At 42.7% G+C, this 18032-nt stretch overlaps 1 protein-coding gene across 2 annotated transcripts in view; it reads right to left on the bottom strand.

Moving 5' to 3' along the window:
- Positions 1-18032, bottom strand: part of Atp13a5 (ATPase 13A5) — a 136438-nt gene that overhangs the window by 27007 nt on the left and 91399 nt on the right. For both annotated transcript variants that reach the window (XM_052158013.1, XM_052158014.1), the window contains 7 exons: positions 17348-17465; positions 12772-12896; positions 11710-11870; positions 10062-10178; positions 8855-8934; positions 6617-6659; positions 3797-3906 (listed from right to left, as the gene is read on the bottom strand). In XM_052158013.1, coding sequence (XP_052013973.1) covers positions 3797-3906; positions 6617-6659; positions 8855-8934; positions 10062-10178; positions 11710-11870; positions 12772-12896; positions 17348-17465 — 754 coding nt within the window. The remainder of the gene's footprint in view (positions 1-3796; positions 3907-6616; positions 6660-8854; positions 8935-10061; positions 10179-11709; positions 11871-12771; positions 12897-17347; positions 17466-18032) is intronic.

Below are 18032 nucleotides of genomic sequence, written 5' to 3'. Positions count from 1 at the left end.
TTATATGCATATTTCACATAGGTATGTAATGTTTATAATACATTTGAGAACTCATCTCCCTTATCCCCTTCCCACCCTTAACAAAACCCTAACCCCTTGCACCAACTCATCCTCTCACTTTTGTGTCTTTTGGTTATAATTTTGTTTCTGCTTTGATTTAACCCACTAGGTTTATGTTGCAGGATTTTTTTTCCCTGCCCAATTACATCAGTGCAGAGAAGGTCTGTGATATTTTAACCTTTTGATAACATTATGTGGGCCTCCATTTTTCCTCTCTCTCCTGTGACCTCTCCTCCCTCTCTCCCTCTCTGCAGCTCTTAGCTCCGCCCCCTTCCCCCTGTCCAATCACAGACCTTCTCTGCACTGATTGTCAAGGGAAAATCGTGCAACAGGTTTAGCCAGAGCCACCCTAGCGAGCACTTGTAGGAAGCTAGCCATTGAAGCATGAGTAACTCACCAGCGATGGTATCTCTGAAGGCATCGCTTGACAGACAGCAGCTCCCTTAGTCAGGGAAAAGCCCCTATGAGGCTGTTCAGTACAACTCGAGACTGAATGCTTAGGGATTAGGTCTGTGCATGTGCTGTGCAGTGAACTGCAACTGTTATGAGTTCACGTGTGGCACAGCCATCTCTCGCTCATGGCGTAGACCAACTTTCTTGTCTCGCATTCTTTCTCTCCCCTCTTTTCATGAGAACCCCAAGCCTTAGAGTGTGATGTGAGTACCCCACTAGAGGAGGTAATATATGGCTGATGCACTTAAGGCTGAACAAGGTGTTCTTATTTAATAGCTTGTTGGTATATAATCACTTAGTCATCCATTCATTGTTTCAAGGACTGCTTATTTTATGTTTACCTTTTTACAGTGCTGGAAAAATCCAGGTCCTTCTACATACTAGGCAAATATTTTACCAGCTATATCCCAAGAAAACTACATAATCTTTTTTGTATGTTTTGTTAAATTTGTGTGTGTGTGTGTTATATGCATGTTAGTATATAGATAAACAAATATGGAGAGGCCAGAATAGAACATCAAATGTTTTCCTTTATTAATCTCTACCTTAGTGACTTACGACAATGTCTCTCACTAAGTGTGAAGCTTATTGTTGGGTTAAGTGACTAGTTGCTGAGCTATCAGGGTCCACTTGTCTCTGATCCCAAACACCAGGGTTCCAGGCAAACAAAGTTGTACCAAGCTTTTCATGTCAGTGCCTGGGATTTGAATTTGGGTCCTAATGTTTTTGTACCATTGAGCCATCTCTCAACTCTCTTGTTTTATTCACTGAACTCCTAATGCTTCTACCTCCATCTCCCAAATGTTGTATAACTGGCATCCACTGGTTTATGCAGTGTTGGGAATCAAACTCAGCATCTTGCCTGCGATAGGCAAGCACCAACTAATTAACGAAATACCATGACCTATTCAACCTTCCAGTCATTTGGGCAGTCTCTTCCTCAATCCTTAATTCCTCCTTGACTCTTGACCCACTTTTACTTAGGGCTTATGAAGTACCAACATTACACCAAGAATTGTTACAAAAGAATAGAAACAGAATCAGGAAATTCACTGTTCCCTCCACGCAGTGAGAATACTATTGGGTATAGCGTAAGCATAATGCAGCATTATAACAACCTGCGGTGTCAAGCGTTGACTCGATCTTAATTTCCTCTATCTCAGCATGCTTCCTAGAATTGAGTGAGTTTCCCTGGCTCTCAGACACACAGAGTTAAGATCAGTGCTCTTGAATTTTACAAAACTCTAAAATGGAGTCCTGATGGTTTTTGCCATCTGTGATATTGCTGGAAGAAACAAAGGTAATATTCTGGGCTGGTGAAGAGCTCAAAAGATCAAGACTACTATCGATACTACAGCTTGGAAACTGCATATTCATCCTTTGGAGGAAAAAATGGCTTTTAGCTGAGGTTGTTCGGAGGGTAGTGGATCAGAGGAGAGGGTGAGAATGAAGCTCATTGGCTCGCAGCTTCCCCTTGCCAAGGTGGACATGAGCCCACATGGCTTTAGTTTGTTTCTAGTCCCTAGCGACACTAGCACCTGCTCCATTCAAAGATGTTAGAACTATATGGAAACATAAAATGGCAGAGCTGGAAGCCAAATGACTAACTTCTTGCCTCAGGTAAGATGGGTGTTAGGTTGGGAGATGGGCCAGGCTACTTCAGGCAGATGTTTCCCACCAGGCTGTGAACAGCTAGCAATTGTTTTTGACAAAGGATGGAGAGAAAAAATAAAAAACAGGCCAAGGAAAGACCCAAAGCCTGGATTGTTTTCCCAAGTCTGACATAAACATTATGACTTCATCTTTTTTCCCCTGCAGTTGTATATAATTTCAAGAAAATTAAGACAGCCACATTCAAAACAAAGTACAAAACATGGTTCTAAGGGCAGGAAAAGAGCTGTCTTCATGAGTTTCCAAGATCACGGCTATTCCTAATGATTATGAAATTTAGTAATTTGTACATTTATCTGCCTATCCTGCAGCTGAACGTTGGATTTTCTGCTTTGAGCTAGACACCGATAAAGAAATAATAATAATAATAAGATACAGCCTTTCCCACAAGGAATTGAACTATAACAAGCAGTGGTTCGTGCTCCGAAGAATGACAAGGAAACCAGTGGACCTACACCTATTCATGTAAGACTTGTACTGCATCGCCCTTCTAGGGTTCTTTCCCAGGAATAAGCACGTGTAGAGAATACCAAAGGACAAAATGAGCCTTAAAGAGCTGAACACTGAACTAGATCTAAGTTTTTGAAGCTATGAAATACCGAAGCAAAGAGAGTCTACCCCGAAGTCTTAATAATAAGTCATCTACTCCTACCAGAAATCTTATATCATGTCTTGTATTCTAAACCAACATAGTGCATTGTAAATACATTCCTGATGCATAATACATCAGTCACAGTCGTGTTTTGGAGGCACAGGTGGTGATGGTGCTCAAGGGTACAGAAGAACAGAGATGTAAATGCCCAGGGACAAAGGATACGTGATCCAGCTGCTAGCAGATGTGCAGGAAGGGCATGGGATTTCAGGCCTGATGCCATCCCACCAGCCACCCTGTGCTCTGAGGCACCAAGAAAGTGATAGAGAATCATCTGATTGTCCTTTCAGAGCAAGCTGTGCTACCTTCCAGCTCACTGGCCCTGGAGATACTCAGTTACCCCCAGGCAATCTAGGAACAGCAGGGGGAAAGATTTGTGAACAAAATATAAAACTGGATGCTTTATTCTTTGTTACACTTAAAATGTAAGTAGAAATGAATCTGAAAGGCATTCAGTTAAGGAAAGCAAACACATGTCCCTCCTTCCTAATCTCCAGGGAAGCTTAATACCTGTGGCAACATCCTGAGGTTTTCAAATGTTTATTTTAGAAGCATACAATAGTGTTGGTAGAAGCTATCTAATGACGGATTCTTATGTTGCCCTCTCACCCATGCCAAACTCCTGGTCAAATATCACAGAAGTTACCCAGTATATGAAATTAAGGGAAAGAGAAGACATATAAGGTTTTAATTAGCAAAGAAAGCTTTCAGCAGTCTACCCGACACACCCATCTATTTCTTAAAACTGGAGGAAAATCACTTTTTGTGTGGGTTTGTTAGTGCTTGAGAAAGCAACAGGAACCATTCCTTGGCTAGTGGTCCAACAGCACCAGGCCCACCCCAATGCTTGCCCTAGACCCACACCTGCCCTCGTCGTTAGGACTTAGTGTCCAGTTCTGCCTGCTTCCTGAGACAGACAATGAGCCACTGTGGTGAGGTACAGGGGAAGCTTCGGCTTACCTGATGAGGTGAGGCACACACTCGATATTGGCTATTTTTGAGGTGAAGGGAGATGCCACGGATGCTTCCTGTTCTGATAGCGAGATGCCCGCATGCGCCATTTTCAAAGCCTGGAATGATTCACCCACGTCAAACCACGACCTTCTACTCAAATAGTAGGCTGTTTGTTGTATGTCAGTTATAATACTGTATCTGTACATATTTAGGCCTCTGTTTATATGCGCTTTCATCCATATACACTGTCTCTCCTAACCCATAAAGTCACCATGGAAGAGGAATGGACTGCACTGTGATCTACAGAAACATGTATGTGTACATGTGCATGTTTCCACACATGCATATATACTATACTATCTTTGTGGCACATGTACATCATCAGCAAATGAAAGAGCACTCGTTCAAGACTTCTATAAAAGGATGGGGCAAGTGTTGGAGAGATGTCTTAGCACAGTAGTTCTTAACCTTTCTAATGCTGCTACCCTTTAATACAGATCCTCATGTTGTGGTGACCGCCAACCATAAAATTACTTTCATTGGTACTTCATAACTGTAATTTAACAACTGTTATTAATTGTAATGTAAATATCTGATACACAGGATGTCTGACATGCAAATCCTGTGAAAGAGTCATTCAACCCCCAAAGGGGTCATGACCCACAAGTTGAGGACCACTGACTTAGCAAGCAATGGCCTATACTACTCTTTCAAAACCCCAAGTTTAGTTCCTAGCACACATGTTGGGAGGATCAGAGTTATCTGTAATTCTAGGTCTTCTGGACACTTCAGGCACTTGCACGTACACACACACACACACACACACACAGAGAGAAAAAAATCTTTACAAAGAATGACAGAATATGGATGGCCATGGGTAGGAGACTTACACTATCTTAGTTTTTACACTTAGTAGGGCCATCTTCATGGAAAAAAACAGGAATGATATCTAATGATAACTTTCTTGCTGATTGATCCAACCAACTAGTTAACTGTTGGTAAAGAGTGTGGAGCACACAGCATCACCATTAGATGCCAAAATCAAGGCACACACACCCATGGGCCCATGGTCGTATGGGTGTTGCTTCACAGAGGGCTTATTTATTTCTTCTGATGAAGGCTAAAGGCTGTCCAGAGAACATACAACAGACCGGCCCATAGGCAAGCCAGAAAGCCCAAATGAAATTTTGTATTCAGGTTGCTCTGTAGACTTGATAGCATCATTTGCTTTGCAATAGATTAAAAGATTCCAGTTCAGTTCATCTTAGAACACCGCCTCTCTCTTCCCTTCTCCTTCAGTGTTTATGCCTCTATTATATAGTTCAAGATTGTCAGCCATATGGCCAGGTTAATTCATGCATGATTCTTCCATCAGATTATGACTTTTTGGTATTTTTGTTTTGCAATAAATGTCACATAATTAATAGCAATAGCTATTCACCCTAGGTTGGATGAATAGGCTAACTGTGTTTCTTATGAAACACAGGCAAAAAAATGTACAATAAGCCTTTAAGTATGAACACATATTTTCACCGACATTGGAAAAATATTTAAGTGGAAAGTAAAATGAATAAGCAGATTTTACATTTCTTATAAGCTTTGGAAATTAAAATGCCTTCGCCTTCCCTCTTCTCTCTGCTTCCCCTCATTCCTCCTTTTCTTTTCTTTTTTTTTTTTTAATTTTATTTGATATATTTTTATTTACATTTCAAATGATTTCCCCTTTTCTGGTTCCCCACTTCCCGAAAGTCACATAAGCCCCCTTCCCTCCCTCTGTTCTCCCACCCATCCCTTCCCACTTCCCTGTTCTGGTTTTGTTTTATACTGCTACAATGGGTCTTTCCAGAACTAGGGGCCACTCCTCCGTTCTTCTTGTACCTCATTTGAAGTGTGGATTATGTTTTGCATATTCCAGTTTTCCAAGCTAATATCCACTTATTAGTGAGTGCATACCATGATTGATCTTTTGAGACTGGGTTACCTCACTTAGTATGATGTTCTCCAGCTCCATCCATTTACCTAAGAATTTCATGAACTCATTGTTTCTAATGGCTGAATAGTACTCCATTGTGTTCTCCTTTTCTGCACTGTTTGACAGTGTATCACACGTGCCACCAAAGGCTTTACTACTCTGCTCTATCCCCAGTCCTGTTCTTCAATTCAAGCACCACAGTTAGCTATTAAAGTACACCAATACTCCTGACAGTCAACTGGTATTTCACCCACGTCTTCAAAAGTCAGAATATATAATATACACTCACCTTCTGCTGGGAATGAAGAATAACCCAAGACTCACTTAATTTTAGTTTTTCTACAGAGTGTAAAAACCATACCATTTAGGATTTCATAACAATATGGGCAAAATCTGATTTTCAAAAATTAACCTCAGAGTGGGTTTGAAGGGAATAAATGCCATTTATGCATAATTAAAATTTTATGAATTCCAACCCTTTTCTTCTCTAAGGCTTTACCAGCTCTGTACCTTGTACAAAAGTATTTCATCTCCCAGAGGCTTTCTCTCCTTGTAAGTAACATTAAAGGCTTATAGCCTTAGCCTTAAGGCTTAAAGAAGATAATGCTGTAAAGTCCCCAATGGGTCAAACTTTGGGAGCATCAGTAGCATTGCTTTATTATTCTGGGAATTGCCAGAAGACAGCAGAAGTGGTCTTAGCTCTTTCTATTTCTAAGCCACACTCAGGGAGAGGTAAGCATGACCACGGGTCTGCTGATGGAAGGATGAAGAGGCCCTAGGGGGTCTTGGAGAGCTCAAGAGAGATTCCAAAGTGTTGCTTGTGTTCACCTAAGTCCAAAGTCATGGGTACTCACCCCACAGTCATTGGCTCCATCTCCACACATGCCCACATAATAACTATAGAAAAGAAGATACAAAACCCAACAGGTCAGAAGGTCTCTTGAATCACTCCCATTATAATTAACTCCTGTGTGTGTGTGTGTGTGTGTGTGTGTGTGTGTGCCCATCCTGAACAAATGTGGAATCAAGAAAATGACTTGGAGAATCTTTGTCTGAGAGGGAAAAGGGCCCTGACTTAATTTGTCTCAATCACTGAAATGACAGTGATGACACCAGAAGCATCAGCAATGACAGTAATCACACACTTGAAAATAATGTCAGCTTGATTGTGTCCACCCTATGAAGCTCAAGATTGAGGAGTCATGATTATAATAAGGTCATGATTACACACTTCACATTCAACCTAATGGGAAGAAAGAGGACACAGCCTAACCCGGCCAAACTGCTTTCACAGAGAGTTCAGTTTCTACATTACAAGGGCTTAGCAGATACAATTAGAGCCTGCATTGGTTCTTGGTATGTCTCAGAGCAGTGAGGTACTCCATGTATATGGGCTTGGAATGCAATCAGAATCTAAGTGGAAGGATAAAATTTAAAGTTGCTGCCAGGGAAAAGGGATTTCTTATGCAGAGTCCATTGAGCCTTCTATTACGACTGAATGACACTTATCGACAGTGACTCGTGGCAATGCTTTAAATGATTCAGTGGCGTTTTTCCAAAATTGGATCATAAAAGATAAAAGTCAAGTTCTGTTAAGATATCCCTATTATTAGTTGGTCCGTAAGAACTTGCCTTTTTGACCATTTCTGTAATTTAAGCACGGTCCAATGTAGACAAATTCAGTCTAATGCTGGGCTAGTGAAATCACAAACATTTGCGTACTATGACATAGTGTCACCGCTACCTATAATCATCTCATTGGTTTCCTTCATTCAGAGATGCTTGATATGCATTGCCAAGGGTAAGACCACAAAGAAGACTACAGCTCATTCTGTCGTAATGTGTCTTCCCAAGCTAATTGTGCTTTAGGGGAATGAGGCTTTCAGAGTATCAGCCAATGTTGCTCAGGCAATGAGACAGGAAGATTACTCTCTTCATCCAGTGCCACATAATGACCCTGTAAATGAGTAGGCACTTACCCCGGCCACTTACCTAGTCTGAGAGTATGGCACGCAGGGGTGTGGGGGGAGTTCTAATGGAAGGCATTTGAGACTGTGCTAAGGAGCTTAGCTGGTAAAACCTGATAGGAAGAAGCAGTCTCCTGATCTGATGGCTTTGCCGCTCTGGTCGTTTTGCTATCTGAAACCTTCAGGCTAGAAACTGTAACTCGGCAAGGAATGAATAGGTAGATCTGGTGTGTCATCAAGAACTCCGCCGTTCAGATGGGACTTGGTCATTAGTACTTTGAGAGGGTTCTGAATCTCCCCCTGCTGTCTCTAGTCCCTGCCAGCTGCCATTTCAGTTCATGCCAAGAGGGTCTAAAAATATCCTGCATCCTCTAACAGATCAAGCTGATGACTTTGGGGGAGAGCTCACACACTTTCCCAGCATTCCCATCCTGAGCTACATGTGCCCACATTATTTATTCTCTCTGCAGCTAAGCAGGCAATATTCCTGTAAGCTGTGCTTTATGGGTCACAAAAATGAATGTTCTGTGGGGTAGTCAGTGTCTAAAATGTGCCTCAACTGTTCCCATCTCCTGCACTTCATGTTGCTGTGAAGTCCATTCCCTTGAGTATGGGCAGGACATAGGGACTTGCTTCTAATGAAGAGAAGGCACCAAACTGTTCTGAGATTAGGGAATGAAAGATAGTAACACCATTCCTTCTTTCCCTCCCCTCCCCTCCCCTCCCTCCATTCCTCTGCTCCATTATTACTCTTGATTACATACAGAAGTCCACTGCAATGATAGCGTCTTCCCTATGGAGTGACCCACATCTCAGGGATCTGAGGCTGGCTTCCTCTTACTACCCATGTCTCTGTTCCAGCACATGAGCTTAATCAACGCGAGGGAAGTAGTGACAGAGTCACCCCCCACTGGCACAAACACGCTCCAGTCCTGGCTGACACCACTTTATGTCCTTTCATAAGTGCATCCTTGATCCAGGAGCCAAGGCTTACCTGAGGCACATCTGGATACCTGATCTATAGAAACCTAAAACAACTAACGGCGCTACCCTCAGATGCTATGGGGTGGCCAGCTGTGCTATCATAGAGAACCGGCACATGCTCATTTCTTGCCCATCACCTACTTTAATTTCTGAAACTCCTCCACAAGGCTTGATTTCTGTCCAGGAGACATTCTTGCAAAAATGGTTCCATTAACCAGAATCTAAAGATGAAAAAAAAAAAAAAAAACAATTGTCATAGTAAGATTAGGAAGGAGAATGTTTCAAAACAGAGAGTCCTGAAAAATCACTCCCGACCACTGATTTAACAGAGTATGTGGCATTAGATCCAACGCCAGGAACAGGGATGAGAAATGTAATGCTTTGATATTGAACTTTAAAGCCTCCATCACAACTCCATTACTTTTTTTCTGGACCCAATTACTTTGCTTCCTTTTCCCAAGAAGGGGTAACTTTTCATTAACATAGCAGCTAGGAGGTAGAAGGAAGCTAGAATCGGAGGAGCATTCTGTGGGAAATGCAGCTCATTTTATTATTTGTTGCCACAGACAGAATGCAACAAACCAGATGTGAGAAGTCTGCTCCCAGATCTCCCAGTTTGCTGTGCAAAGCTTACTTGAGTGGCGTAACCCCTCTGAGGTTCAGATTCCCATCTTCACAATACGGACTGGAAGAAAAGCTACCTCAAAGCCTCTAGGCCTCAAGCTCTTTGATCCCTGACTTACCAAGGAAGGTGAGGTGGCAGGATATTTTAGAGTCTGCTAATGGATCATTGTGACCCTCAGTGTGTATGCCATGTGTCTCCTCCACCACACTGACAGCGCCACCCTGTTCAGCACTATTTTAAAGCAGGACACATGGAGGACAAGATAATGAATGATTTTGAGAATAATCTGTGGTGCATTTTGGTGCCCTTCTGCTGTGATTTAAGGCTCTAGATAGCAGGGAACTGGATCTCTGCCTGATGTAGGCTAGTGACTTTCAGAGATGCTAACATGCAATTAGGGCTGAGGTGTGGATCTACTCTGAGGTTGTCAGGGAAGAGAAGGAGGGAGGGAGGGAAGGAGGGAGGCTGACTAGTCACAAGGTTGAGAGAATCTATCAGCACTGAAGTCTGAAGGGGCTACAGTATGTTATAGATATGAGAGAGTATCTCATATGTATAGAGTCTGGTGGATTTAGATAGGACCAGGAACCTCCTGCAAATTCAAGATGCCTTCAGCAATGCACATTCTCAAAGCCCAGTTCTCGGTGACTCCTCCCCCTTCCTAACTCTGCGTTCCACTCACTTGAAGACCCGGACAAAGCCTCATGTTCCATCGACACTTACTTGCGGCAGTATACTGTAGAAATGATGAAATAACACTTGGTATGACTTCCCACTCATTGCGAAATGGTAACCTTTCCCAACGGGTTCAGAACTGTTTCCGATGTTGATGTAGGTGTCCTGAAATCAAAAGGCATTGTTTCTGCACGGGCTCCTAAAGCAGAGCTGCTTCCCCATGACACATGGAAGGGGGTGACTGTGTGTGTGGCACAGAGAAATGCGCATCCCCAAGGGTTGCTTACCAGAAGGATTGTTCACCCATGGGACCTCAACCTTAACAGGAAGAAGATTAGCAAAATGTCCCTTGATATTGTAGAACTCTATGATGCTCTGACAGTTCGCATCCTTCCCTGTGATTGTCTCTTCATAGCAATGTGCCAACTGTGGGGAGGGCAAGAACATCTCTCTCCTTCTTCCTCATGTGCACTGTGTTTCCTAGGATCTTGTACCATTCACTATTTCTTCACTTCAAGAAGACATAATTCTGTTCTTAGTACCTAGCTCTTTCCCCTTCCTGACTTTTAACTTCTGTTGTGACCCTTCTAAAACAGGGGTCCCCGTCCATCATGGTGACCAGAGCCTCTTTCTCACCTATGTCCCCTGCACCATTATCAAGCATCCCCAGACCCCGCCCCCTACCACCTGTCGGTATCCCCCTCTGCCGACCTCTACCTCTTCCTGGCTGCCAGCTCAAGGGGACACATTTGATGGTGTCCAGTGTTTCTTCCTGTCAGTCACCTATGATGAGTGAGATTTATCATCTCTCTAGAGCCATCTCTCTCTCTAAAAGCCTTTATTAGCAGGCTTTACATTTCCTTAGGACTGAACTTAAACAGTGCAGGATTTGAATGCATTTGAGCATAGATAGCCTGCTTGTTAAATCAGTGAAGGCCCAGAGTTCTGTGACACACGGATACAGTGGCACTGCATGAAGCGAGCAAGTTCACAGTGAAATGATTACTATGGAGCTGCAGAAGGCACAGAGAGAATTGATGTCTTTTTTAAGCTACGTTACTACATGTTGTACAAAATTAACTCATATAGATGACGCAGGCCCACTCTATGTACTTGCCAGTCTGTATTCTGCACCAAAGACCCATGTCTGTTAAACAATGTGAAAGGTTGTTCAGCCCGAAACCAAGAAGGGTCTATACGTCTTTACCAGAAGGGTCATGCTTTGGAGTGACACAAAAGTGAAGTTTCAGGCAATCTTGTTCCTATTCTTGTAATGGGAAAGCTTTTCTCAGACAAGCAAGATGGAAGCTTGCTTTCTGGAAAACCTTACCCTTGCCAGCTTTCCAGCAAGGCACCGTGAAATGCCGATGCCCATGGATTTTTGTGGAATCAGAGACCATGCTCTGGCACCTGCTGCATAGCTTGCCGGTGTGCCTTGGTAAGCCTTTATTTCCCTCCTATCCAGGGACTCAGACTCAGTCGCTGCAGCCTGCAGTAGGGCATTTGCAAAAGGTGATGATAATTTGTGCCTGGAATCTGCAAAATGCCACCAAAACCCCTCTGCATGGTACCACACTCAAAGACACACCTGAGGGATTGTTACTACGATGCCTTCCGGGATGCAGATGGTTGCTCTGTGCCAGGGCTTTACTCCACCAACCCAGACCCAGCTGGAGGTCTGTGAACATCTGCTCACCTTCTTCCCAGAGCCTGGCTCTTGGGTCCCCACCAGCTGCCAGGTCACAGAAGCAGGAACAAGGTCTCCCGGCTCATTAGCCTCAACAATGATGACCGGGCTGCCCATAGGAATCATCTCAGAATTTTTAGCAACAGTGATGGCAGTTTGAAGATTGTCACCTAGATGACAAAAGAGATAGCCACTGAAACTTCTCTCTCTGTCCATTTGTTACTACCCACTGAATGTATTCTCTGATTTCTGTGTTGTGTTTTTTAACTATTTATCTGTCCTCCTACCCAAGTGTATGTCTCTAGTGCGCAAACACTAAGCCAACTTCTCTCCCACTGTGTGTTTCCTAACCATACATGAATGAATGAAGAAATGTATGAGCTCTTCAGGACTAATGTTGAGATAACAGATAGTGCTCAGCAGTGAACAAATGATGCCAGGCTGAAGGAACACTCTGACCTTGGGATTGATACTAAACACAAAAGCCTTGAGATCTTGGGCTCAGCACTTAACACAAGACAGAACACTGACAAGGCCACACTTAGGTTTGCTTATCATGCACAATGCTTCATTGTGTGTGTGTGTGTGTGTGTGTGTGTGTGTGTGTTTGTGTGCATTCATGGGTGTGTATTTGTATACAAGGCCTCTGACTGAATCCAGAGCTCCTTGATCTGGCCAGCCAACAACTCCCAGAATCCTCCAGTCTCTACCTCCCAGTGCAGACATTACAGGCATGCACCACCTCACCACCTCAGTCAGTCTGCTTTTAACATGGGAGCTGACTCTCCCTCCGCTCTTAATGTGTAACAAGTCCGTTACTGACTGTGATATCTCCCCAGCCTATGTACCAGTAGTTCTACTTGCATGGTCTGGGATAGGACAAGTGGTACTGGGAAGAGAAGATATAGTCGAAGATACAGTCGCTGCCTCAGCAAAGGCTGCTCCTGCTTGGGGGCGCTGCAAGGTGATGGGGCCACACAGAGCACTTGATGTCTGCTTCAGTCACATGGCCTTGCTCACTTCACGCTTCTTTTCTTTGTGTTAACTGCCAGACTCTGGAAGCACACATACCTGTAACCATCACGGTCCTGACGCAGGCCTCGCTCAGCTCCTTCAGCACTGGCCTTGTTTCTTTTTTCAAGCGATTCTCCATTATGAGAAGTCCCAGAAATGTCAACTCAGACTCCACTTTCTCCCTTTGGGGTCCGGAGAAAATTGAGATTTTAAGGTGTAGCACTGTGGCATGCCCGTGGTTGATTGATTTCATTTCTTTAGAACCTCTGTCTATGTTTTATAAATGTAATAGTGCACACCTTAAAAAGAAAGGAACTCAGGAGCTTATAATGAAAATCAGTTGTTTTGTGTCCACACCATCCTTTGTCTGTTCCCTAAAACAGTCACTTCCCATTATCAACTACATATAAAAATGCCATTTTTGTCTTCCCAATCTTAATTTTTAATTGTTAACTATATATTGTTTTAATCTTCAAAGTCTTTATTTTTCTTTTTGGTTTTTTGGATTTGTTTTTTTTCAAGACAGGGTTTCTCTGTGTAGCCCTGGCTGTCCTGGAACTCACTTTGTAGACCCAGGCTGGCCTCAAACTCAGAAATCTGCCTGCCTCTGCCTCCCCCATTATTGTTACTATAGATATGGGGTAAGAGCAATGCAATGGTAATCAATACAGTTATGTATGCAAAGATCAACTGGAAATGGATCAGAGATGTCAACATAAGACTGAAAATAGAAACTCTAAGATGAAATTTACAAGGGGACATTTTCTTGAGATCAGTCTTGGCCACATTTTCATGGATGTGACACCAAGCAATGGGTGCAATGGCAAAAAATAAAGGAGTGTGTCTCTTTCTACTACAGCTCACCCCCTCAGTCAGGTGACAAGGCATGTGAGTCTCTTGCTGACACTACACCATCAGCAATGGCACCCACTGCTTCCGCCTTCAGTGCTCTGACTCTGATGAGGTCTTCCTAGCTCTTAGCAACTTAACATCTTTGTTTGAATGATTCTTCTCAGAGGACATTTTTGGCCTTTTTATGTGAAATATCTATGTGTAGCTTGAAAAGTTCTTCCCAACTAGTTCATTCCTCCCCCTAAGATATTTAAGAACCACTGGTGAGACAATATATTATAGATTTATTTTATTTTCTATTTTCCCCAATTAAGATACAAAATTCTTGGGACCAAGGAATTAATTTTATTCATTTGTATAGCTCCTGGACATCTAACACAGACTGAAAATTCATAGACATTTGCTACACTAAGAATGGATTAGTGCTTCAACTTTGGGTAATTTTCTAAGATATTTCAAGAAACTTTTAATGTCTTCTGGTGACTCTAAGAAACTTATTTTCCTGACTGAAAAAAATTGTTAAATTTTATCCTGATAAAAATCAAAACAATATTATCTTAATCTGTTGAAGAATAACAACTATACAATAAGAAGCATTTTGGATTCCTGATATCTCTTGGGAGAAAATTCCAGTAGATGGGAAGAGAGCAGAGTTTGTGGGGTTTTTTTGGTACTTCTATTAATGTTTATTTCTCCCACTGACTCTTCAATGAGAATACAGCTGTGCTTGTATGTGGCAGCTGAGGCTCTCCACATTCTATCACAAGCTTTGTGAATTTCTGGTTCACTATGACTTAAAAACTCTAATTCAAATTTGTGTCTGAAAAATTTTAACATCCTGTGTATAATGAATCTCCTGCTTACTCAAGAATAGCCAATACCTTGAGTCTTAAATCTGAGGGTGTTATTATATGTTTGAATGAGCTCTATGATTCTATTTCAAAGATGAAAATGACATGTCAGAAATGCTCCTTGGAGATGACCCACTCCTACAGTTTATTGATGGAAAAACAGGTAACATGTAAGGTATCAATTATCTTTGTGAGACATAGACTGTAGATAGTAATATTGAACCAAATACATTGCTACTCAAATACAACTGGTAAGAGCCAGTTATATTACTAAACATCCCTCAATTTCCTGAACAGAATGCCCATGGCTTAGGCTCTAAGATTAACAATTGATAAATAGGACCTCATGAAACTGAAAAGCTTCTGTAAGGCAAATGACACTGCCAATAGGACAAAACAGCAGCCTACAGATTGGGAAAAAATATTCACTAACCCTAAACCTGACAAATGCCAATATTCAAAATATATAAAGAATTTAAGAAGTTAGACTTTATCAACCCAAATAAACTAATTAAAAAACTAGTTGTAGAACTAAACAGAGAATTCTCAACAGAGGAATCTCAAATGTCCAAGAAGCCCTTAAAGAAACATTCAACATCCTTAGTCAGCAGGGAAATGCAAATCAGAACAACCCTGAGAATCCACCTTATACCAATCAGAATGGCAAAGATCAAAAACTCAAGCGATAGCACATGCTGGCAAGGATATAGAGACAGGGAAACACTCCTCCACTGCTGGTTGGATTGCAAGCTGGTACAAACACTCTGGAAATGAATCTGTCAGTTCTTTAGAAAGCTGTAAATAGATCTACCTGAAGACCTAGCTATACCATTCATGGGCATATGCCCAAAATATGTTCCACAATACAAGGACACATGCTCCATTATGTTCATAGCATCTTTTATAAAAGCCAGAAACTGGAAGCAACCGAGATGTCCCTCGACCAAAGAATGGATACAGAAAATCTGGTTCATTTACACAATGGAATACTATTCAGCTGTTAATTCAGAACAAGAACATCATGGATGAACTTTCCAGGCAAATGAATGGAACTAGAAAATATCATGCTGAATGATGTAACTCAGACCCAAAAGGATATGCATGGTATGTACTCAATGATAAGTGGATATTAGCTAAAAAGTACAAGATACCCATGACCCCTCCCCCCCAAAAAAGCTAAACAAGAAGGAAGACCCATGTGATGTAACTTTAATCTCACTTAGAAGGGGAATAAAATAGTATTAAGAGACAGAAGGAGGGAACTGGGTGGGAGAGAGGATGGGGAGGAGAATGGGGCACGGATCAGGATCAGGTGTGGAGAAAGACAGGAGAGAGGGCCAAAGGGCCAGGAGAATGAATGGAAACTGTAGCTGCAGGAGGTGAGAGTGAGTGGGGAGAATCTACAGGAGGCGCCCTGGAGTCAATGTGGGTAACATTAGCTCAAGTGCTTAAAAGTCAGGACACGGAAACTGAAGAAGCTACCTTCTATAGCTAGGCAGGACCCCCTGTGGAGTGATGGGGACACCAACCCACCCACAAAACTTTAGACTCAAAATTTGTTCTGTCTAAAAGTAATGCAGGGACAAAAATTGGACAGAGACTGAAGGAATGAACAACCAACAACTGGTCCAACTTGAGGCCCATCCCACGAGCGAACACTAATCCCTGACACTACTAATGACACTCTTGCTGTGCTTGCAGACAGGAGCCTAGCATACTGTCCTCTGAGAGGCTCTACCCAGCAGCTGACTAAAACAGATGCAGATACCCACAGCCAAACATTGGACCGAGGTCAGGGACTCTTGTGGAAGAGTTGGAGGAAGGATTGAAGGCCCTGAAGGGGATAGGAACTCCACAGAAAGACTAACAGAGTCAACTAACCTGGATCCCTGGGAGCTCTCAGAGACTGAGCTACCAACCAAAGAGCATGCAAGGGCTGGACTGAGGCCCACAGAACATATGTAGCAGATGTACAGCTCAGTCGCCATGTGGGCCCTCCAACTACTGGACCAGGGCCTCTCCCTAAAACTGTAGCTGGAATTTCCCAACAAAACTGCCTTGTTTGCCCTCAATGAGAAAGGATACGCCTAACTCTGCAAAGACCTGATGTGTCATGGTGGGGAGATATGGGTGGGGGGGGGCGGATACACCCTCTCAAAGGAGAAGGGGAGCAGAAATGGGGGGAGGGACTGTATGAGGGGAAACTTGGAGGGGGCAGCATTTGACATATAAAAAATAAATAAATAAAAATAAAACAAACTGAAAAAAAAGAAAGAAAAAAGAAATGAAAATCTCTGAATTTGAAACATAAATTTAATATATCAACTATAAGGACTATGTAGGCAATCACTTATTTAGCTTCTTGTTCTTTTAATGTGAATCACTTAAAGTGAAATCCTAAAAGCTGGAAGAAAGAAGTGAATAGATTATTCTCTAAGGATGGCAATTCATCCCTTTAATGTAATTAAAAATATTGAGTTTTACTTTCTATATGGAATTCAATTTACACTTGCTACTTCTCAGATTGAGGGAAATGAAATACCCAAACCTGAGAAATTCCAGAAATAAAAAGGGAATCTGGAACCTTCCAAATATGGGACCTCCAAGCAAGTCTGCCAAGTGACATTCACAAGTGGGATGGGAATTCATAGTTAGGAGGGGACAAAGCCCGAGACTAAGATGAGCACTCTATAGAACAGGGCAGAGGTTAGACGTGGGGTCTGGGAAATCTCAGCTGCTATATTTGCCCTGTCACAAACCACCATGTGATCTGAGCAAGTGCTACCCATTTCCAAACCAGAGGACAGGATGAGATCAGTTCTCTGACTCCAAGAACTCCCTAGTGACATGAGCTGTCTGTCAGTCCGCCTCTAGCGATCCCCCCTTCACGTACAAAGACCCTCCCTTGGTGCTGATTTCTTATTCCTTACCTTGCTAGACGGTTCACATCTGAAAGCCTCTCCATCTTCAGGGTTTTATGGGCGAGAGCAATGACACGGAAGCCTTGCACTGTGTAATTCTTCAGCTCCTGTGAGAAGTTCTTAGGCACTGTGAGAAGAGACAGGGGATGTAAGTGCAATGGCACGCCGAGGTCTACCTGGTACCTAGGCAACCGGAGGATGTCTTCACTGTGCTTCATCATTCACGTCATGGAAACTCTGTGCCACAAAACAGACACAGGTCACAAACAGCTTCATGTTACTCTGATGAGGAAAGGAAGACGCTAAAAGTGCCCTGCTCATCAGCTGTGCTACCCACTGATTGCGTGGCTTAGACCAGGTTAAAACCTAATCTCTAATGTGGCTGTATTTTGAATATAGGCCTTTGAGAAGTAATTAACTCATGAAGGGGAGACTCCCATGAGTGGGATTAAGTCAAAGGAAGGTATAAGAGATGGTCTCTCCTCACCAGGACATAGCATCAAAGCAGGTAGCTACAAGTCAGGAAGCTAGTCCCCACAAGGAGCCAAATTGTTTAGCACCATAACCTTAGACAGCCCAGTTTCCAACACTATGGGAGACGGGGGTCTGTCATTTAAACCACCCCCAGCCATTTTGATACAGCATCTCCATTAAGATGAATCTGACCACTGTCTAATATACTGATTGGATTCAC

The sequence above is a fragment of the Apodemus sylvaticus genome, chromosome 15 (genome assembly GCF_947179515.1).
Source record: "Apodemus sylvaticus chromosome 15, mApoSyl1.1, whole genome shotgun sequence".
NCBI lineage: Eukaryota > Metazoa > Chordata > Mammalia > Rodentia > Muridae > Apodemus > Apodemus sylvaticus.
The sequence above is the reverse complement of the archived record's forward strand: the minus strand, read 5'-3'. Positions and strand labels throughout refer to the sequence as shown.